The 24063-nt window shown below is 35.5% G+C and overlaps 1 protein-coding gene across 1 annotated transcript in view; it reads right to left on the bottom strand.

The window, feature by feature from the left end:
• REV3L (REV3 like, DNA directed polymerase zeta catalytic subunit) overlaps positions 1-24063 on the bottom strand; it is a 253112-nt gene that overhangs the window by 58120 nt on the left and 170929 nt on the right. The window contains 4 exon segments of the mRNA XM_021008089.2: positions 11180-11291; positions 12127-12319; positions 20488-20613; positions 21968-22050. Of these exon segments, the coding sequence (XP_020863748.1) occupies positions 11180-11291; positions 12127-12319; positions 20488-20613; positions 21968-22050 (514 nt within the window).

Raw genomic sequence — 24063 nt, 5'->3', positions numbered from 1 at the left:
AAAATGTTATATTCTGCCCTCTGAGTCTATCACCTCTCTGTCAGGAGGTGGGTAGCATGTTTCATCATCAGTCTCCTGGAATCATGGTTAGCCATTACACTGATCAAATTCCAAAGTCTTTCAAACATACAATATTTCTGTTACTTTAAAATAAACTGTCCTCCTAGTTCTTCTCACTTCACTCTGTATCAGTTCATATAAATCTTTCAATCTTTCTCTGAAAGCATCTCCCTCATCATTTCTTATGGAACAAAAATATTTCATTACATTTATATCCTGCAACCTGTTTATCCATTCCCCAGTTGGTGAATATTCCCCTCAGTTTCCAATTTTTTGTCACTGCAAAAAGAGCTGCTATGAATATTTTTGTATATCCTTAAGTTTGTTTTGCTCAGGATAATCTCACCTTTATGCTACCCTCCCTCTTAACGCCCACCCCTTATACTCTTTCCCTCCTATTTACCCATTGAGTGAAATATATTTCTGTGCTCAACTCTGTATGTGTATTATGTGTGCATTCTTCCATCCTTCGACTAGTTCAGATGAGATTAAGGCTCAAATGTCACCTGCTTTGACTACTCTTTCCTCCTTGTTTGTATAAATTTCTGCTTGCACATCCCAATTACATGAGATAATTTTCCCCTCATCTGCCTCCCTGCTCTTCCCCTTCCCAGCATAGTGTATTCCTCTTCCTTTCTGTTTTCATTCTTCTTTTAAGATCACTAAGACATAATAGAACTACTCCCAGGTTATTTGAGTCAGACTCCCACTATGTCACCTGATGATGACTGGGGACACATATCATCTCGTCATATTAGAATGCAAACAGTTTATCTTTGCTTAGTCCCTTATGATTGCTCAAGTTTACCTTTTTATATTTCTCTTGAGTCCTGTGTTTGCACATCAAAGTTTCTATGAAGCTTTCATCTTTTTACCAGGACTTTTTACCACACTGCTCCTTTAGATGATGGTGGCTACTAAACTGTGTGTGATCCTGAATTTGGCTTATTGATACTTGAACTCTTTTCTTCCTGGCTGCTTGTAGTGTTGTTTATTTATTTGGATTTTGGCTATAATGTTCCTGGCAGTTTTCATTTTTGGGCTTCTTCTAAGAGGTGACTGATGGTATCTTTTTGCCCTTTGGCTCTAAGAGTTCTGGGCAGTTTCCTTTTGTAACTTCTTGAAATGTGAAGTCTAGGCTCTTTTGTTTGGTTATAACTTTCAAGTAGATCAATAATTCATAAATTATCTTTTCTTGATCTGTTTTCTAGAGCAGTTGGTTTTTTGTTTGGTTTGGTTTTCTGCTATAAGATATCTTACATTTTCTTCTATCTTTTGAGTCTTTTGATTTTATTTTAATATATCTTGTTGTTTAATGCAGTCATTATCTTCTATTTGGTCCATTTTAATTTTTAGGGAGTTTGTTGCTTTGGTATAGTTTTGTACCTCTTGTGCCAAGCTGTTAGATCCCTTTCCAATTCTTTCTTCCACAGCTCTATTCAATTTACAAAAATATTTTAAAGCTTTTTTTTTGGTAATTCTTGCTTCATCTCTTCTAAGAATTCTAGTTTAACTTATAAACAAGCTGTGTTTTTCTTTGAGGTTCTGCTTGTAGATGTTTTGGAGTCATTTTCTTCTTCTGGGTTGGTATCTTGAGTGTCCCTGTCACCACAGCTTTTTATGGTGAGATTCTTTTTTGTGTTTGCTCAATCTTCCAGCTTGCTTACTGACTCTGGACTTTATGTTACAGTAGGGCTCTGCATACCTCTGGAGAGAATGTCTTGGCTGCTCTTGCTGCTTCTTTCTTGCAGTATTTAGTCTTGTATTACTTAAGTATTTCAGGGACAGTTCAGGTTGGAGACCTGCAAACTTTCAGTGATCCCAAATGATCTGATTCTGGGCAAAGTCTAATCGCAGCCCCTCTACAAGTTCCCAAATTGAGTTTATTTCTGAGCAACACCTGTGGGCTTGCCTCTGGATGGAGGCCCAGGAGACTGCTACTGGACTCAGCCACTGTAAACCAGCTGGAAAGCCCAGGGTGACAGAACTGCAGGCTCCTCTTTTGTCTGAAATTACTGGCTTGGTTATATGGCTTTATGCTTCAGACTGGGTTGGAAGCTAGAACTGAGACTCTACTCTGTCCCTGGGTTAGTCACATGGCTGCTACTTGCTTTTGAACTTGGTCCTTGCTAAAAACACAGCGAAGCACCCATGACCACTCCTCACTCTGGGACTCTACCCCTAGGTGGAGGTCCCCTTCTAAGTCAGTTCTGGGTCTGCGATTTGGACTGGACAGTGAGCAACAGAGCTACCAGTTGGCATCTACTCCTGTACCTTGCACAAGTTTAGGCCCCTCTTTGCTAGTTTTGGGACTTCTTCTTTCCCTGGTGCATCGCCTCTCCCTGTGTTGGAATGATCCACATGGCCATTCCTGGCTACCCCATCCCCATTGTCCGCAGACCTCTGTATCTCTCCCTCTGCTGAACTTGGCTGGAAAAAATGACTCACTGTGATTTTTTTCTTGAATTTCCTGATCAGGACTCGGTCTGATGCATTTTCTAGATCTGTTTGGAGGAGTTGTGGGGTAGAGTTCGGCTGTACTTCTTCCTGCTACTCCACCATCTTGGCTCCGCCTCCAAGAAAATATAATTTTCAATGTCATCTAGCTTGATAATCAACTTTTTGGTAGCACAGAACAGTGGAAAGATTGATGGAGGACTTATGGCCAAGATGGCTGGCTGAATGGAGGCAGACTGCCCAGTTTCCATCAAAATCTGAAATTCCCACCAGACTAATTAATGATTAAAAAGAAAAAATCCAATGAGAAAAATTACTTCTTCCACCCCAGAACTGTACAAATTTAGCCACTAGTCCAAGAGCAACAGGAAAGAAGGCCACCAGCAAAGCCAGCGCCAATGTAGGCAAATTTAACTGTAGCTTCCCAGCAAGAACAGAGACATGTATAGTGCCAGGCTTTCTGGTTGGGGACAGAAAGAACAAAGAGTTTTTGTATGAAAGCCTAAGGAGGTCAGAAAACATTAGAGTGAGGACTCTAGATGCCCAAAGGAGTAGCAGGGACCAGTGTTTAGACTGGAACAGTTTAGGCACCCAGGGTCTCCAATGTTTCTAGCACTGTCCTAAGAAGCCATAAACAGCCCTGAAGATCCAAGGCTCTGTACTTCAAAGCTCCAAGGAGGGCCTACCCATGTGAAATGGAAGTCAGCCCTAAAACCCAAGTGACTCAGAATAAGACAAAGCACCTCAGATAAAGGACACAGGGGCAGAGCCTGGCCCTAAAACGATATAGCTGTTATAATATGAATATATATGATACCTGATAAATAATCTGGAAAAGAGGTAAAGGGAGAAAGAATTTAAGAATCACTGGACTCCTTGAAAACCATGACAAAAAAAAAAGCCTGGATACTACATTTCAAGAATAAATAAAAATGTATATGTGAAAATAGAATCTGCTGATCACCTCCCATAAGAAATCCTAAAAGGAAAAGCATCATGAACATCATAGCCAAAATACAGAAGCTACCATGTCAAAGAAAGAACAATACAAATATGCAAAAGGAAGTAGTTCAAATATCAAAGGCTCACAGTCAGGATTGTATAAGATGTAGCAGCTTCTACTTTAAGTGAAATTAACTTGGAATACAATATTCCAAAAGACAAAATATGTAAGGTTACAATCAAGAATAATACTTTGCAAATCTGAGTACAATCCGATGGGGAAACAAATGCACCTTTCATAGAACAGAGGATTTTCAAACATTTCTGATGAAAAGATAAGAATTGAGTAAGAACTTGGGGGGGGGGGAAGCATCAAGAAATCAAGAGGAATCTAGAAAAATAAATTTATTTGAGCAACTGGAAGGGGTTGTATGATAACAGTGTCTGGAGGGAATGGATTAGTTCTTTTCTGAAAATTTATAGGGGAGAAAGAAAATGGAAGATAAAAGGAATATATTAATGTAGAAAGGAAGAAAACGTAGAACTTGCTATTTCCTCATAATTGGGGTTAATGAGAAGGTTATATAAACATGAAGAAAACAGTATGTGGGGGAACAGGCATTAGATAGTACTCTTAACTGAAATAGACAAAGGAGGATTGAACACACATGCATTTCATGTAGAAAAAGAGAAACATGCTGGAACTGGGGGAGAAAGAGGGACGGGGACAGTTAAAAAGAATGATAATACTTGAGAAGAAATAGTTGCAGGCAAAACAAACTTCTTGATCCTGAATTGGGGAGAAGACCTTAAGGGGGGGAAGTATACAGAAGAAAAGCAAAGAACTAGAATCTGAGAGAGTGTCCATCAATTGGGGAACAGAGCAAATTGTGATATATAAATTTAATGGCCTATGATTAAGCCTTAAGAAACAATGACAGAGATGATTGCAAAGAATCTTGGGTAACAGCATCTGATGTTGAGTTAAGTGAGCAGAGTCAAGAGAACTATTCTATACAAGGTCAACAACTCTGCAAAGAAAAACTTTGAAAGACTTAAGAACGTTGAGAAATCCAACAAACAACCATGTCTCCAAAATACTTAACATGAAGTATATATTACTCACCTCCTAACAGACTCAAGGTGCAGAAAGAGAAATAATTTTTGGATATGGTTACTCTTTTATCACACCATATCCTAGGCTACATATCATTCCCATGTCTTCTTATTCTTCTTATTCTAAGATTTAATGCTTTAGAGAGAAAAAAAATGGTAACAATCTCTCTTTCACTTCATTTCAGAAATGCCCACATTTTCTCGTGAAGTATGATTTAAAATTGTAACTAGTCTGAAGGAATGACAAGAAATAATAGAGAATTAGGTGAAAAATAATAGGAAAGGGAGAAAGTCAGGCACTGGAGTAGGTGATAACAGAGGTTGATGTGGGGCACCTGGAAGGCTAAGGAAAAGAGCATCACATTTCTAACTGTGGTGACACAGTTATAAAGAGAAGTCTGTGTTAAGCTTCAGCCAGCTCAGCAGCACCTATCTCTAATTCTCTTGAAAATTTTCACACTAGTTCTGATTTTGAAGATAAGCTTTGAAGAAAGTTTATTTTTTAGAGGGAGTCTTAAACTAAATGTTATAAAAATTATGTAGTTTTTGTTCAATTATAAGGTCAAAAGAAAGCTAAGAAAATAATATTTCCACAAAAGAGATTATAGAGTCCACTTAGAATTAGATTCTATAACACCTTCCACACTCCATATTCAGTATAGCAATTTGTTGGTGTAGCAGGTTTTATATAGTTGAGTAAATATCTGACATAACAAGAGATTGTAGGCAGATCACCAGATGGTGAAATATCCATTACACAATATGCATTAATGGGACCTTAAGGAATAATAAAGAAAGATATTGTTGCAGTTGTTTAAACATTTTTTTTAATATTGGTCACTTAATATCTTAAAAATGATAAAAATATTTAAGTGTCATCTCGGTTTTATTCACACCAATAAGGGGATCTCAACATCAGTTTTAAGTAAACAGGTATGTAGGTGTGGTTAGATAGCAAATTGTTTCAAGAGAAAAAAAAATCACTTTTGTATGAGATCAAATGAAGTCCTGTGTAAAGTTGAGAACAAAAAATCTGAGATGCTGAGCACCCAGCTGTATTATTTAATAAGCATTTACTGAGCACCTACCATATTTTGGCAACATGACAGGTGAAAAGAGATAGAGTAAAAAACCAAGACTCTGTCCTTAAGAGGCTTACTGGTAGGAAAAGACATATACAGACATGAGAAAGCACTAGAAGTGAGATTTGAAGGAATCTAGGGAGTATACATATTAAATAGAATCTACTTTAAAAGGCTGATTTATTACATTCATTTTCTTTGAAAGAGCATTAGATAGTTAAATACTATATGCAGAAGTATAAATACTGTCTTGTTGTTCACTCTTAACTCTGACAACGAAACTGCCTCTCTACAGCTGTCAAGTCTCGAAATATGGCAAGATTTCACTTGATTGTACTTTGTAAGCTGCATTAAGCTCTGGACCTACCACAGACTTCTGACCCAAACATAACATGAGATCTGGGAACAAAGGCCAGGTGTAGGGAAAGTGCAAGGATGATAGACAAAGCTCACATATTTAGAGTAGGTTTCAAAGTGTCAGAATGGAGATCTTACCTTACAGTACTGACATATCTCTCTTTCTCCTATTTATTTTTAAGGACAGGGGTCTTGTGGGTTTGGAATACTACAGCAGGGACAAGGCCCTTCTGATTTTGCTCCAAAAAAAGCTAAATATAATAACTATTATATTATATTATAATATAATCAAGAAGTCTTGAGTTAAGCAAATCATTGCAGTCTTAGAGGTGATAGATCAACTAGTCAAACTGCAGCATCTCTCTCTAGACAGTTTCTACATCTTATATATCTAAAAATTAATTCTTTTAGGAAGAAACACTATATGGAATGAAGTTCTCTCCAGTCCCATGGTGGCTCTTCCATTGCCACATTACTTCCCTGTGTTTGCCATATGTCCCATAAGGATTCAACACGGGAAAACATGCCTTTTAGTAAGTAGATATAGAACTGAAAAGTTATTGTAGGATTAACATTTTGATACTCTTTCTACTGTTCATATGGTATTTGTCTGACAATAAAAGCCCAGAGCTACTTTTCACGATTTACATTTGCCATATTTTCTTAATTACTGGTATAATTCGGATTCTTAGAGAAAACATTTGGGAAAAGTTTTGCACCTGCAAAAGACAGACAGAATTCTCAATCCTGGAAGATATTCCTTCTGTTGGGAAACTGCCTACACAGCAAGAAAAAAAGTATGCAACTTCTAGTGACATTATTGGGCATATGCTAGTACATATACACATTGGTATTGATTTAAGTTCTTATGTGCCTTTGGCTAGTACTGTTGGCTGAAATAGGAGTGTGGGTACTGGAAATCTATATGCTTCAGACACCCTCTCTGAAAAAAGGAAAAGCAGCATGGATACTGTGAAGACTCAATAATACCAATTCTTAGCTACAAAAAAATCTTACTTTCATTTTACAGACACAGTGAATGGTAACAGTTTTGAAGTTGTGTCATTTAATTCAATACATCATTTTGTAGAAAACACTTCTCTAGGCTTAAAAAAATTTTTTATTTTTCAGTCCATATGGCTCAGTCTAAGGTCTGTCCCCCACTATATTTTTTCCTCTGTGCAAACTCCCACTTTGGTACTTTTTTTCCTTTAAATAGGAAACAGGTCAACTAATAACTATAAAGCAAGCAACTTAAGCAGCTGTCTAGGGTAACAAAATACTTAAGCTAAAGCTAATAAGTTAAGTAACTTCAGATTCTAAGGGGCATTTTTCAGTTTGTCTAAGGTAGTTAAATGACTAAAGCAAGCAATGAAGAGAAACCTTAAATTACTAAAGAACTGAAGTTTTTAAAAAGGCTGGAAATGCCTGTGACTAGCAAGAATTACTATCTTGGGGTATACATGGTTATTTTTATGACCTTCCTCATATTTTTCTGTTAATAACTATTAAAATTAATAAACTAATATGAAATACCAGATTATCCAAGTGAGTTTAAAAAATATAGATTACACTGCTGATGAAGCTTCTGAATTGGTCCAGTCATTCTGGAAAGCAATTTAGAGCTATGCCCCAAAAGGCACTAAAACCTGCATATCCTCTGACCACGAGATACCTCTACTAGGCCTATAACCCAAAGAGATCAAAGAATGTACACATACACAAACTTACAATCATTGTTTTTGTAGCGTCAAAGAAAGGGAAAGAGTGTGCCAATTAGTAAGGGAATGGCTGGACAAATTTTGTTATAGGAATGTAATGGAACACTGTTGTGCCACTTGAAATGACAAAATGGATGGATTCAGAGAAAACTTTTATGAAATGGGAAAACTTGCATGAACTGATGCAGAGTCAAATGAGCAAACCAGGAAATCAATTTAAACAAAAATGACACCGTAAAGCCATAAAACTTTGAAAGACTTAAGAGCTCTGACCATGCAATGTACAATCATGATTCTAGAGGACTAACGATGATCTATGCTACATACTTCCTAAGAGAAGGATTCAAGACGCAGAATTTTGCGCATGGACAGTGTAGAAATTTGTTTTGCTTGACAATGATATTTGTTACAAAGGTTTGTTTTTCTTTTTAAATTGGGAGTGGAGGGAGAGAAAATAAATGCTTGTTAATTGGAAAAATAAAATTAGAAAATAGGCATGAAATAGTATTGGCAATAATACAGACAATCTAGAAAACTAACCAAATTACAAACAGGTTATGGTCCAATAGTTTGTAAATTGGTGGTCTGGAATTCAAAATGCCTTATACTATAGAAAAACTTCATACAATGATGATAAGACGCCTAGGTTAGTCTTTGTTTAGTTTTCCACGGAAGTACAGAACAAAAAACAAAAAATCAATTTCCTATTGAATCTATGGGAAAATGTATACTGAATTCACAGAGAAATCAGGAAGCTAGGGAATACATTTTTCCCTATACCATGAGACTCAGTGTCTACCACAGAGTTTACCTGTGCCCGAATCTACTCAGGTAGTACGATTTCTGTGTTCCTTGTTCTCTAGACAGACAGAGACTTTCTTTTCTTCTCTCACTACAAGGGCAGGAGGACTTGACTTTAAACTCCTTTTACTTCTCCCTGAAAACAAATCTCACTCCTCTTCCATTTCTCTCCAGAGCTGAAAAGGCACAGAACTTCTGCCATAAATGACATTTGTCTACAAAGGATGTTAGTGGGTTGGATGACTTTATTTTAGAGCTTCCAAGATTATTTAAATTTGGCAGAATTCTATTGATGCCAGTGGTTATAATCAAAATAGAAATGAAAACCAGAGAGAAAAAAAATTTAACGTTAGCTAAAATCTTTTCACAAAATTGTTGACTAAACAGTACACCAAACTGAAATTGAATTCTGAGGAAGGGAAGTTTTGATGCTTAAATTTAGTAAAATTATTTTTATTGCTTAAAAGATGTGGCATCTCTTGAATAATTAAAACATTTCTAGACTGTGTTTAGAATTTTTCTGTTGTTGCTTCTTTCTGCAAAGCATTTTTTAAGGGTCCTATATACAACTTTTGCTGCCACCATCTTTTCTTTTAGGTCTACTGGGCACTTTGTGATATATGTCCCTTTAAGATATGAGCAGTTAAGGCTGCTGAAAGGGGCAAAAAAGTGCTTTTCCATAACAAAGATGCAATAAATAACTTGGAAAGAATGCAATGGCCCTTTCACAAGTGAACAGATTGGTGGCTATAAGAAGCAGAAAAAACACCTTTTGTTTAATAAAAAACTATTAAAAAATCCATGTGCAAAGAGGCATAGTTTCAGAAAAGATGTGAGTAGTTTGGTTGTTAGAAGGGGCAGAAAATGAACTTTTGCATAAGTAATATGGCTTAAGTCACCTTGTAAAGGATGTAAGGTGTTGCTCTTTTATTATGTGAATAGCTCTATGCGAATAGTTTTATGCCGAAAGGGGCAGAAAGATAATTTCTATGAACTACACATTTATAAAATGCTAGTGTAAAAAAGCATAGAATGTTCAGTGGACAAGTCTGGGGACTGAGAAATAGCCAAGGATGTAGGGCACTGGGTTTCTCAAATTGTCTGCATGTAACTGTTTTGAAGGCTTCCAAAGCTAAAACTCACAAAATAATAAATCAAATAGCTATCTGGGGAGTGTGAGATGACTAAATAAGATGTGTTGGTTTTATAACAGAAATGGGGTATTGATGAGTTTTTATATCATTAGAAAAAGATGAATACCTGATGACCAGGAAGATCTGATTCGAGCTATTGAAAATAGTGAAAAACCTAGGTGGTCAGTGAAGAGCTGGCAAATATGGAAGAAATAAGCAGGAAGAAAAACTTAGCAGGGATGGAAAAGCCAGAGGTAATACTGCTCTATCAGGAGACCAGCAGGAGGGAGCCAGCTGACAAGGGGGATTCTCAATGGAAGAGAGCTGAAGTCATACACTCTAATTTCAGCTACTGCCCTCTAGCACCATCTATGGTTTGAGAAAAGAGAGGCCTTTCAGAAAGGCCTATTGTTCTTTGCTGCCCCCTCTGGTTTGAGGGAAAAGCAGAAAGGAGAAATGAAAAGCTTGGTAGCAGATCTTTCCTAAGACCAATAGGCTGACAACTGATTGGATGATGCAGAATTGCGGTAAAGTGAAGAAATGGCTGGCTTTGTTTGCAATACCCAGAGAGTGCCAGCTTAATAAACTTTTTAGTTCTTTGGCTTAATGGATCGTGAGTTAAAAGAGTTTGAAACTGCTTTATCAGTTTCAGAGAGGATTTGGCCAGCAGGAGAGTAAAGATCATAAGAGAAGGCAACAGAAAAATGGTCCTGTAGTGCAGATGTTCCTGAATAGACCAATGACATCCTAGCTTGCCCTTCCATGGCACTCAGGTGCCTTCCCTGCCATGCTCCTATAAGTATGTAAGTACGTAAGCATTTTCCTGGACAGATACACAGTACATAGGTGGGAGAATGTGACCCACGTTTACGTGTAGATTGCGATATACTGATTATTCTTGCATTTGCTTTATGCTGAGTACCTGTGATATATTGGTGATTCGTGATTTTGTCTTGTTAAGTAAATAGTTACACCGAAGATTTAATGGTGACACCATTGTGAGGGGCTGGTTTTGTGCAGACACAATGTGCACTAGACTTGAGAACTACAATGGCGAGGTGAGGCAAGGAGAGGAAGGTTTTGTTTATTTTTTAAAAATTATTTTGTTCGCTTTTTAGTGAGGCAATTGGGGTTAAGTGACTTGCCCAGGGTCACACAGCTAGTGTCAAGTGTTTGAGGCCAGATTTGAACTCAGGTCCTCCTGACTCCAAGGCTGGAGCTCTATCCATTGCGCCACTTAGCTGCCCCCTTGTTTATTTTTTTTAAAAGATGGCTTATGTACTCTTAACTGCCCTCAAAACAGTAGGTGACAAGTTAGAAGAGAAGCAGAACACAGTAACAGTTTTATTCTGAGACAAGCACACTGATTGTCTGGGAGATAAGACTTGAAGAAAATAACTAACATACATTTTTCAGACTAACAGAAATTTTTTCAGTAAGAAGCTGACAGAGCTATTCAACTGCTTTGAGCAAAAAAGAAAAAAGAAAATTGTAACATATAAAACAATACCTTTTAATTATATTTACTATCTCTTGGAAAAGTGCCTTTTCATCAGCAGCATAAGTGACTTCTAATCTTGTAATTCCAGAACGAATAAGTAATGGAGTCTGGTTTCTGATACCTAGCAAACAAATAAAATATTTACTGTATGTCACTCTGTAAGTTCTTTTAGCTTTATTTTAAAATAAAGTTACCAGAATCTCTCATTATAGTAATCTTTTCTAACACAAAAACATAATTCATTTAACCAAAAATTTTAATATATGCAATAATATACAAATGCATCTTAAAACCTCCTATTTCTATGAAAACAGAATTCAGTAAATTCATTATTTTGCTTCTGCCTATTATCCTTTCCTGTGGTCAAAATTACTATATGAAATGGTTACCATTAAAACTGCAGAGAAACAATCCAGTGTTCTCTAAAATAATTTACAAGGTAGATAATGTGTATTAAGAGTTAAAATGTGTATTTTCATGAAGAGATGAAAAAGAAAATTAACAGATTTAATGAATTCTTTATAATAATTTCCAAAAGCAGATTATATTAGGATAATCCAGTACATAAATGCATGATAAAGCAGATAAATGATACATTAATGGATATGGATGTCATTTGCATGCTCTAATTTTCATGCACATGGAGGGGGGTATAGTGTTATAGTGTTCACCATCTAAATTTTTATATATTATTTTTAAAATGACTGGTTATATAGTTATTCATCCTATCAGAATCTCAAAATTTTACAGTTTTCTACCTTTACTGATAATTAAATAAGTATGCTAAAATTTAGTTCTGGGCTCCTAAGCAAAAATTTTTGAATCGGCTTAACCTTCTAAAGGTAAACAGTAGATTTATAGCAGTGACACCCCCTCCTTTCATGGAGTCCTTCTAAAATTCAGGTGTTGCTAGGGCAATATTTTCATTTATCTATAGTTATGAAAGTTACAAATACCTTGGTTGGAGATTGTGCTGTCTTTATCAATTACAATTACACCTGTGAGTTCTGTTTTATCCGTGTCTGGTAGTGCGGTATCCGATGAGATAGAGTAGAACAAAGCACATATAGGATCAAATTCAGGATCTGGCTCCAAGTCTCGTCTGGTTCGAGCATGCAACTCTACACTGATGAGTGTCAGATTTTGGATCTACAAAACAGAAACAAGAAATGTGTTCATCATTGAGTCATGTTGACATGTGGAAAAAAAGGCATCATAAGAATTTTAAAAAACCCTAATATACTATTTTTGCATAATTTTGATTTTTATATATATACAAGGATGTGCACTTGTATTTAATATATGTTAACATACATAAAGTGTTTTGTAAATTTTAAACTGCTATATAAGTTCCAGCTATTAAATAGAAATATATACCTATGTATGTATATGTACATACATTCATCATTTCTCCTCCCCTATTTTTATTCCTTACAAGATGTGGCATCTCTTGAATAATTAAAACATTTCTAGACAGTGTTTAGAATTTTTTCTATTGTTGCTTCTTTCTGCAAAGCATTCTTTAAGGGTTCTATAGAAATACAAAAAATACTCAATCCCTTCAAACAAAGAATAAGAAGGGAAAAAAGCAGTTTAATAAACTAACCAGTATATCAACCTAATCTGACAGTTTATATGCAATATTCTATACCCAGAGATGCTTAGCTCTGCGGAGAAGGGAGGTTGGTACACTTTCTCATCTCTCCTCTAGGACCAAATTTGGTAATTTTTAATAGTAACTTGGGATGGATTTTTAATGATACCTTTGTTTTCATACTGCCTCTTCCTTCCCCTCCCAGAGAGCCATCTCTTATAACAAAACTTTAAAAAAAGAAAAGAAAAGAAAAAATTTCAGCAAATCAATATATTAAAAAATTTTGACATTATATGCCAAATTTCCTCTGCAAGGCAGAAGGGAGAAGAGAGTCTTCTCATCTCTTCTTCGGGCCAAAGCATCTTCTTTATAATTTTATAACAGTCATTTTTTATTATTTTCTAGTGGTTGTTCTTTCCATTTACATTGCTGCAATCATTGTATATATTTTTTACTTAGCTCTTTTTTAGCTCATTTTGCATCAATTCATGAGGGTCTTTTCATTTTTCTCTGTATTCATCCTTATGCTCATGGACCACAGTTTATTTAGTCATTCCCCATTGATGATAATCTACTTTGTTTCTAGTTTTTTGCTACCACAAAAAGTGTTGCTATAAAAATTTACTATATATGGGGGTCTTCTTTTTAATCAATTACCTTCTTGAAGTATATATAGGCCCAGCAGTACAATCTTTGGGTCAAGAGAGATGGACATTGTAGCTACTTTATTTGCATAATTCTACACTACTTTGCAGAAAACTAGTAATTTACAGTTTCACCAACAAATGCATTAGTGTGCCTGTCTTTCCACAACCTCTCTAAAATTAACTTTTTATTTTTCATCTTCTTTACTAATGTGCTGGATGGAGTTGTTTTGATTTGTATTCCTCTTATTCATAATTTGGAGCATTCTATCATATGGTTGTTAATATTTTGGACTCTGTCAAGACCTTTTGCTTTTATATAATGGTATTAGTTTTGTACAAACACCAAACCCTTATCAGGAAATACCTGACATAAAGATCTTTTTCCTAGTTGACTACTTCTCTTTATTATTCTAGATGCATTAATTTAGTTTATGCAACAACTTTTCAATTTTATGTAATGACTAATTTATCTTTTGCCCTTCTATCTTGTTTGGATAAGAATTGATTTCTGACTTGTTGTTAATGGTGTATGAACTACCTTAAAAAGAATTTAATGAAGTACATGGTTAAAACAAAAGATGTGATATAACTGTCAAAAAAGCTAACATGAACTTAGGCTACACTAATATGTGTGGAATGCCCAGAATAAGGTAGGTAATAATTCATTTTCTCTGCTGGTAGCTCAGTTCCTCCCAGTTTTGAGAAGGACATTTTAACAGGGACTTTAGATTATGTCCAGAGGAGGGTGACAAGTAAGGGAGAGGAGCCTAGGAGATATATGAGGAATAGCTGGAGATACGGATATTTAAACTGCTGAAAAGACTAAGCAATGAGTGGTTAAAAACAGAGGGAAAAGGGATAACATAGCTATGCATAGCCTTCTTAAGTGGGAAGAAAGTGAAGTGGAAAGAGCGAGCTGCTGTATCAGTTTCTAATTCTGCCACTAGGTGCCACTTAAATGACATTCTAAGTAATACTGGAAGAAAAGAGCCAAAAAGCCTTCTCTGGTTAGGTGGACGAATATGTATAATATCTAAATTGGGATGATGAAAAGTTGATAAAATGAACAATTAGATATGAAAATGAAAAATTAGTTTTTAAATGATAAAAGGTAAAGCAAAAAATTCTGTGCAAAGTTTTAGTTGGCCAAAGGAAGATGAATTTTTGTTAGATTAGTATTCACTACTTGAACAAATATGCCCTTTAGATTTGAGTTAGAATTGCAAGAAAAAAATGTTATGATGACCAAGAACTATTGTGAATATATTTGAATTCAGTAGCTCTAGAAGGTGAAATTCTAAATGAAGAAGAAAACACATTAAGGGAGGCTGCAGGACAGTACAAATTAAGAATCAAGAAATATGGGTTCTACTTCTAACTCTACTGCTCACTACCTACATGCGTCTGGCTAGTTATTAAGCATTTCTGGGTCTCAGTTTCATTATATGCTCATGAAAAGGCTGAAATGAGACTGGTTACTTACATGCATATGAAAAAGTTGATCACTGAGATTCCTTTCAACTCTAAAGTTCTATGATTTTAAGTTTAAATCTTGAGTTATAAATGAAATTGTATTTGATGTCTTCCTCATAAATTACATAAATTCCATGTTTTTTACAGACTAGAATGCCTCCAGGAAAAACAGTGGAACAAGACAATGTCTTCAGTCCCACTCTTGCAGTTTTCTCAGCTGCTCCCAGGCAGGTGGTACCCTTAGTCTTTCTCCAATGATCTTCATATAAAAACCTGCTACCTGCTCCATCATTCACACTAAGATGAAAATAGCTAATAACAGTAATGTATTAGTTCTCCCAGGGATATCTGCATTACATCAGGGATCAGAGGCTTGAGCTAAAGGGACAAAGTTCTAACCAGTAAAATTTCAGGCATTAGCCAATATGCATAAAGTAAGGGGGATTTTTTCAGCAAGGTCATTTGTCCAACCCTTCTAGAACTTAATCTGTCTATACATAAAACTTTCATGTGTTAAGTTTAAGATAATTAATGAGACACAAATAGTAACAATTTATTGTTGCCATCTGCTTGACCTGTCTATGGCTATTGACCTACTGACAGTACAATATGTGATTTAAGTGGCTTTACTCTAATAGTGATCAATTTGAGGAAATCCACTCAGGTATTTTAACCTTAGTTCCTGCAATATCCAATAGCACAAATTTTAAAGACAGCTGGCTAGATTTAAGGTGCATTAACATAGTGATATTAACCTGTGATAAAGAGACTGACTTGATGATCCTGAATGAATGAAAAAGCATTTAGTAAGTACTTATTATGTATAAAGCACTGTACTATGTTCTGGGAATGCAAATAGAAAAACAAGACAGTTAACTGCTCTTAGGAACTCACATTCTAATAGGTGGAAGACAACACTTTTAGGAAGTTTCAGCAGCAAGTCAGATGAAGGCCCAGTGATTATTAGGGTACACCAGCAAAGCAGATGGAAAGCATTATTCTTTAATGTTGCTTCCCTGAACAACACACATCTATTTTTGATACTGAACAATTTGACAATGCCAAGAAGTTTGGTGGTGATAATCTATAAAGGCTGAGGAGATGAGGGCTGCAGCATCCGCAAAGGCAGTTGCCAGGTGACATCTCCACAAGGGTTGTTCCCTGTACTGACAGCACCAGGGTTGGTGGTCTGGGGGTACTCCTATTCCTGGGGCTATTGGGCTTACCTGCCCATTGATAGCAGTTGGTCAGTTGCTGTATCTGTGGTATCAGGGACACAGGGCCCCTTCTATTTGAGAATTGCAAGGGCCAGCCTGAAAACAGGATTTCACTAGCATTAGGCTCCAACTTCGGAATAAACATATAACAATGTTGCTGTCAAATGCTCAGAAGGGTTTTTAAAAAGGTCATTTAGGTTTTAATATATTTTTTAATATATTAAATGTATTTAATTAATATATTAAATATATATATTTGATATATTCTTTTTAAACTGAATTTTAGTAGTAAAGGATTCATATTTACACAATCAAGTATGACAACGGAATCATTTCATTTGGACTCTTAACATCTCAGATCTCACCTTGCTAAATCAGGCACTTAAGAAAATGAAGTCAGTAAGAACAGCTGAACCAGACCCTAAAATCCAGATATGACACTACAAGTTAATCTCAACAGTAGAATCCTGCTTCTGAGACTTTCACCTTTTAAATACGTATTATAATAGTAAAAATGTCAATTAATCTATGACTTCACTAACATGGATATTACCTCCAAAGGTATGAACTGAAACTCATCTGTGCAGTCTACTCCCCATCCATAAATTCTCCCTATGTGAATTATTCATTGGGTTTGAGATTTTTCTTTAGTTCTTTTGACATTCTACAGACACCAATACTGGGATATTATCCTTTGCTCTTCCTGTATAACTAGTCCACCTCCTTTTCTGATCATATAAATGCCCCGAATGATGATACCACTTCCTGAATTCATTATTGTTCTACTGTTGGTAATATGTTGTAGTCTACTCCTACCATGCATAACTCAATTGCCTTTTGGGTTGTCTTCAATGTTGATTCTTTGGAGAGTTCAAATTATTGCCTGAATATTGGTATTAAAAATGGGTTTTAGTTTTAGGAATAAGTTTGGATCACAGAAAGCGCAATTTCTCAAATACAATCCCACTTGCTTCCATTTATGCAATTTTAGGCCAAACTCAACTCTCTATTTAGTCCCATCCAATATGAGTGTGCTAAAAGACTGCTCATTCAGGTGCATATCAATAGTCAGAACAACAGGTACACTTCATTTATTTGTTTTTTTCCTGTGTGGATAGTTAGGCAAAATTGTTTTTCAGTAGCCATGGACTTTGTTAAGCGAATCCTGCAGAATTTGGCACATGATGGAATCACCACAATATCACCCCAAAGAGGAGTATCTGGAGAACTTTATTATCTACAGAAAATTCTTTCATTTGAACTGTGCACAAGATACAATGAATGACTGGGTCTAATAACTTTAGTTAGCACAGACCTCCATGTCTTTTGATTTGTATGATATGGATAGTCATGAGATCAATGAACAAAATTATCTCTGATTGTATCTAACAAGGAATCTCATGTGATCTGAATGTATACAAAAGGCATACTTTGTTGGAGGACAGCCTTTAAGCATGCATTTTGCTCTAGGAAGTTTTGGCTTAAAAACGAACAGTAAATAATAAATATGGTGGAATCTAGTATGCTCTCTTTTTTATTCAATTATTCACATTAATGAAGATGTGTCCTGCTGTAGATCATTTGTGAAATATGCCTCTTCCATTCTCTTATTTTCATTGAGAATATCCTGGATATGTTTATAGAGATTCTCATAAGAATTTTATAAATGAGAAATAAAGCATAGTGATGGGTGGGTACTGATGTTCTCCTCTTTTTCAAAAATTAATTTATTTTTAGTTTTCAACATTCACTTCCATAAGCTTTTGAATTTTAAAAATTTTCTCCCCCTTCCTCCCTGCCTCCAAGATGTCATGCAATCTGATATAGGCTCTACATATACATTCCTATTAAACATATTTTCATATTAGTCATGTTGTAAAGAAGGATTAGAACCAATAGGAGGAACCACAAGCAAGAAGAAACAAAACAGAAGAGAAAAAAAAAGAGCAAATAATATGCTTCCATCTGCATTCAAACTCCATAGTTCTTTCTCTGGATATGGAGAGCATTTTCCATCATTAGACTTTTGGAGATGTCTTAGATCCTTGCATTGCTGAGAGGAGCTAAGTGTATCAAAGTCAGTCATCGTACAACGTGGCTGTTAACTGTGTACAATGTTCTCTTGGTTCTGCTCACTTCGCTCAGCATCAGTCCATGTAAATCTTTCCAGGTTTTTCTGAAGTGTGCTTGCTTATCATTTCTTATAGCACAATAGTATTCCATTCCATTCATATACCACAAGTTGTTCAGCCATTCCCCAAACTGATGAGTGATGTTCTCTTCTAATAATAACATTTCATTTTAAAAGTATCTACCTATTTTACAGGTATCATGAAAATTTATTCCTCTTCTACCCCCAATGCTTTCAAAATTTTATTGACTTCAGCATGGATTTCTTCTGTGTGTCCTTATTCTGGTTCAGCTACTCTTGCTAACTTCATTTTCTTAAACGACATCTCCATTTCCTCAAATAGCACTTAGTCATTATAGAGTAAAAGTACTAAGCATCTAAATATGGTGGTTCCATTGTACTAGATCATGAAACTGAATTACTATAAAAACACTGGCAGATTTGTTCTAATTTTTCTGTATCTGTCCTCCCAGTTTATTCTATAAATGCACTTAGTTGGGTCTCATCCAAATTTAGTGTAGATTTGCTTTTTGCTCCACTATGCCTTGCTGTTTCACATAGCTGTATTATTAATAATCATTGATCATCTTTCTCTAATATTCTGCAAATGGGTTTATGCTCTAAATCAATGTTTTCCTCAGTTGTCATATCTTTTTGTTAGGTGGTTTCTACATTCTTTTTGCTTCCTTGTTGTGGTGATTATTTTATATCAGCTAAACTAAATGGTCAACAAAACCACTGTTTTTTTCCCTTCATTTCTTTCCAGTATCTTTTTCACTTCATGCTTCCTTCTACTTGATTTTTTTTTTGGGGGGGGCAAGGCAGTTGGAGTTAAGTGACTTGCCCAGAGTGACATAGCTAGTAAAGATCAAGTGATCAAGTGACTGAGGCCAGATTTGAACTGATGTCCTCCTGACTCCAGAGCCAGTGCTCTATTCACTGCACCACCTAGCTGCACATCCCTGCCCCCTTTTTTTAGGCAATCAGGGGTTAAGTGACTTGCCCAGGGTCACACAGCTAGTAAATGCCTGGAGTTAGATCTGAACTCATGTTCTCCTGGTTCCAAGGCCAGCGCTTTATCTACTGCACAACCTAGCTGCCCCCTTCTACTTGATTTTTATCTTTATTCTAGTAAGTCCATGGTCTGAACCATGAAGGTGGATGACTTGGAAATGACATTCACATTGATAATTAGATGTTAAGAAATGGTCTGTTTCATTCATTTGAATTCACCAACTGCAGTACCCTCCAACTCTTCTTAAATAAGGGTGTTCATGACATATAGAGGGAAGTTTCTGAATATTTCAAAATCTTCCAACTCCTTTGTTTCCTAATTCTGATCTGTATTTTTCATATTTTTCACAATCCATTACTATATTCACCTTTGCACTGAATTCACTATTTTGGCAACTTTTCTTAAGTTCTTCATAGAAATTTTGTGCCACATCATCTTCTGAAAAACTTATTGGTAAATAAACTATGATTCTCATTGTGATGGGTTTTTTTTCTTATGTTCATTATGAGCACTGAAAGATGAGATAACCAAACAACCAATGAACTGGCTTGTTGTTTTTGGTCACATGGTAAAACCAATTCCAAAGAGAACCTATGAGTCACCCTTCTACTTACTGCAATTTCCCTAATGTCTCCTGGCTTCAATCACAGTGAGAATGTAATACTGACATGGCTCAGTTTGTCTGGTAACATACTGACTTGTTGGTCATAGACAAAGTCCTCACTTTTAAAGCACCATTAGTTTAATGTTTATGATAGATGATCTAAAACTCTATGATTCTTGGTTCCCTCAGCCCCTTTTCCACCATTTTTCTACCAACACTACAGAAGTAGAAAGGGGCAACTCATGGCCATTTTATATTTTCCTTTATTTCATAGTTTGTCTTGGCCAAAGAATTCATCACATTGTGATAACCACACAAATCTAATGGTGAAGAGCCTGTCAGTATTTAGCTAGGCTGGTTCTTGGACAATGGACCCAAACTATCACTGGAACTATTAACTGAAACTTTTTCAGATTATAGACCCTGGCAGAGCTTGTAGTTTACTGGAATTGCCTTTAAGGACCCAGGATCACTTCCATGCCATCACAGGCACCAAAATAGGGCTTTTTTTAGAAACAGCTAAGAGGAGCAAAGATAAAAAATGTAGACATAGTTTCATATTATTATACCTTTGCTAAACAAAACTGCTCTAGAAAAATATATGCTATCTTACTTAGTATTAGAAAAAAAAATTACCTCATGTAAGGCTTTTGCCTCTTGTAGGTTTTGCACGCTGACTTTGAAACCATAAGTATTGTTTAAAGATGGTCCTTCAATCTGGGAAGTTTCTTTCTTTGGGGCATTTACAGCTGTAAACTGATTCTATAAAAAGCAATACACATAGCCAAAAAAAAAAAAGAAGTTATTTTTAAGAGTTACCATTATTATGCTCTTTATATATTTAATGCTATTAATAGAAGTCATTCACTTTAGTCATCTTTCCTGGAAGAATCCACCTTTGTTTTATTAACATCCTTTTAATACTAATACCATCAGATACCAAATTTGGGCATCTCTAAAAATGTTTGATATTGTCTATGAGTAAAACATGTGTTGATATCCCAGAACACAACCCCAAGACACTGAAAATGGAGAGTCTCATCTGAAGTTGACATTTACACACCTTGAACACTCATCTTGACCTTTCTAAGAAGCATGATAATCAGAGTCAATACTTTTGTAACCATTTTTTGTCAGAGTAGGTAAGGTTAAATGATGTTTTTACCCTATCACAGAATGTTGCCTAAAAAGATTATTTAATCAAAGAATTATGAAAAATCTTTAGAAATCTTTTTAAAAATTAGGATTCCTTATTTTCTTTAAAAATAAGATTCCTCACAGCCAGCTTTCAAGCCTCATAAGGTGTTTATATATCTATATCTATATATGTGTATATGTATGTATGTATTTGTATACACACATATATATCCATAGCTCACATTTATTTCTAGAATTCAGAATTTATAAATACCTCAGAAATGGCAAGTTTTGTCATCATATATCATTTTAGCAAATCAAGCAGAGAAGCAAAATGCTTCAAAAATTCAAAACTCAGATAAAACAAAATCTGTTGTGGTATGGGAAGTGGGATATAGGTAGACAAGTCATTTTCACAGTGATAATTTATATTCCAGGTGATATCTAATATTTACTTTCTTCACCTATCTATTAATTTCACCTTAGCATTAAGTAAGTACCAATGTATGTTTGGTACTTGTATATAAATACTCATGAATTTCATAGAATAAATGGTAAATATATTATGAAATATATTTAACTGAAAAATATCTAATAGTATATTCTGAGAAAAAAAAACAATACAATCAAGAAAAGGACATTTTTTTAGAGATAAAAAAGCACCTGTGTGAGCTCTGATATCATAGATTACTGATTCTGCCAGAAACTAATTTAATGTATTTGCATCTCATAATGTATATTTTGTCTGTCAATTCACTTTCTTTGTAATACTTGTATTTACATATAAGAATCTTTTAGATCTCAACAACAAAAACTTTAAAAAGGGGCAATTTTTTGCTGTTAAAATAAGATGAAATGATATAAAATATAAGGACAAATAAAAATGTTTCTAATGAGACACAGAAGTGTATACAGAGAACTTAACTGAATCTAATATAAAGGAATGGTTCCTCCACTTGTCTTTGGCATAGTTAGTTACCTTAGCTTGCGTTGTTAAGAGAACTCTTCTAAGAGAGTCAGGACTACTTCCTTTCCTGTGAGTCAGTTTCTGTGTTTTTAGTTCTGTAGAAAGAAAATTTATTATTTAGAATGTGGGCCAAAATAGTTTCCTTATGCTTTCCACTCAAATCCTTTACTAGGAGACTGATCTGACTTGAGCTCCTCAAAGCTCTCTTCTGCAGCTCAAAATTTATTGTTCAGCTCCACCCTTTCCATTTCCTCAAGTCCCAGAGGAACAAGTGTTCCTCCAGCTGGTTAACCTCTGCCCCAAGCAATAAGCTGGAGTGTAATGAATTCACCGAAAAGAAGAGGTTGGATGGTGATGAGGATACGAGGTACTAGCAAAGATCTAAAGGTCTTGTTAATAGTTCTAATCTATATTAATGAATCATCAAACTGACATTTATTTAGAACTATGGGGCTAATAGTTCTATGAGTTACTTAACTTTTGTTTATTTCAGCCATCCTGGTGGGGTGGTCAAATCTTAGACCTCATCATCACTCAAAATTGCTCTGCTTCCAAGATCTTGAATTCTGAATTTTCCCTCTGATCACAATCACCTACATAATCTACTTTTCCCATAATCTTACTCCTTTTGAACCTTTCTTTGCCCTAATTATACTCTTGTAACTTTTCCCTGTTCTCCCAGTATACCACCCTTTAGCATATAGTAACCATTTGCTGTTATTGAGTTCTTTTAGTCATGTCTCTTTTATATCCCCATTTGGGGTTTTCTTGGCAAAAATATTGTAGTGGTTTGCCATTTCCTTCTCCAGTTCATTGTACAGGTGAGGAAACTGAAGCCAACAGGGTTGAGTGTGCACAAGAATTGTATGTGTGGAATGAATTCTGCCCCATTCTGAATTTCTAGACCTGCTGAAATCCTTTTCTTCAAGGCTCAGTTTAGGAGCCATGAAGCCTTCCTCAAGTATGCCAGCCAGAAGTAATCTTTCACTATGATCTCTCTTATGCAGTTATTATAAAATATTAGTTATTTGTCTATGTTTTATTTAACCCATTATAAACTTCCAGAAGGCAAGGCATATGATCTTTTCATATCTCTATCTCCAGAATCTAGTATTATAATGCCTTGCATAGTAGACATTTAATAACTTTAGGCTCAAAAAATCATTGAGTTGGAATTATTGACTCCAAGGTCATCCATGCACATAGCTGGAATATTCTCTGGTATACCTTTAACAATAGTGGAAAGAGTACTAGATTTGGTGTCAAATGAACTGGGTTTGAATTCTGGATTTGTTACTTCGTTACTGACCTTGGGTAAGTCACCCAACATGTGTGGGCCTCAGTTTCTCCATGTGTAAAATGAAGTTGGATAATATGATCTTGAAGATTTCTTCTAACTCTAAATCATATGATTCTGTAGTTATCTAGTCTCTAGTTGAACACTTCCAAAAAGAAGTGAACTTACTACCTAATGAAGTAATGCATCCTACTTTTGTCCAGTTTTAATTTTAGAAAGGAATTTTTGATATCAAAGTAAAATTTGGCTCTCTCTAACTTGCACTCATTGGTCCTACTTCTTGACCTTGAGAGTTAATTTAAAAAAAAGCCATCAAAACAAAACAACAACAAACTTCTTCCATTCCCATATTTCAACCCTTAATCTACTAGAAGACAGCTATCATATCTCCCTTATATTGCCTCTTCTTCTGGCTAAATCTACCCATCTTTCATCACATGACCTGCCTACAGTATGGTTTCAAGTCTTCTCACCAGCTTGGCCCCCTTCACCTGGACATATTCCAGCTTGACAATATTCTTCCTAAAATGGAATATTTGTTCTGAATGTTGGCTTGAATACATGCCCAAACCATTTAGTGACATGGGACATTTACAAGACCCAAACACGATAACTATACTTGACATTCCATGAAAACTTCCTGGATGGTAATCTACTTCCACATGCTTTTTGTTTTGTTTCCTACAAGGGAAATGCTTTCCCCTGACATTTCTGTCTATTGAAATCTTTGCCACCCTTCAGGACTCTGTTAAAATGCCAAATCTTCTTATGAAGACTCAACTGTTCCTCCAGGTAAGTACATGTTTTATGT

This window comes from Phascolarctos cinereus, unplaced genomic scaffold, assembly GCF_003287225.1.
Source record: "Phascolarctos cinereus isolate Bilbo 61053 unplaced genomic scaffold, phaCin_HiC Scaffold_5;HRSCAF=322, whole genome shotgun sequence".
Taxonomy (NCBI): domain Eukaryota; kingdom Metazoa; phylum Chordata; class Mammalia; order Diprotodontia; family Phascolarctidae; genus Phascolarctos; species Phascolarctos cinereus.
This window is presented reverse-complemented; position numbering and strand designations above follow the sequence as displayed.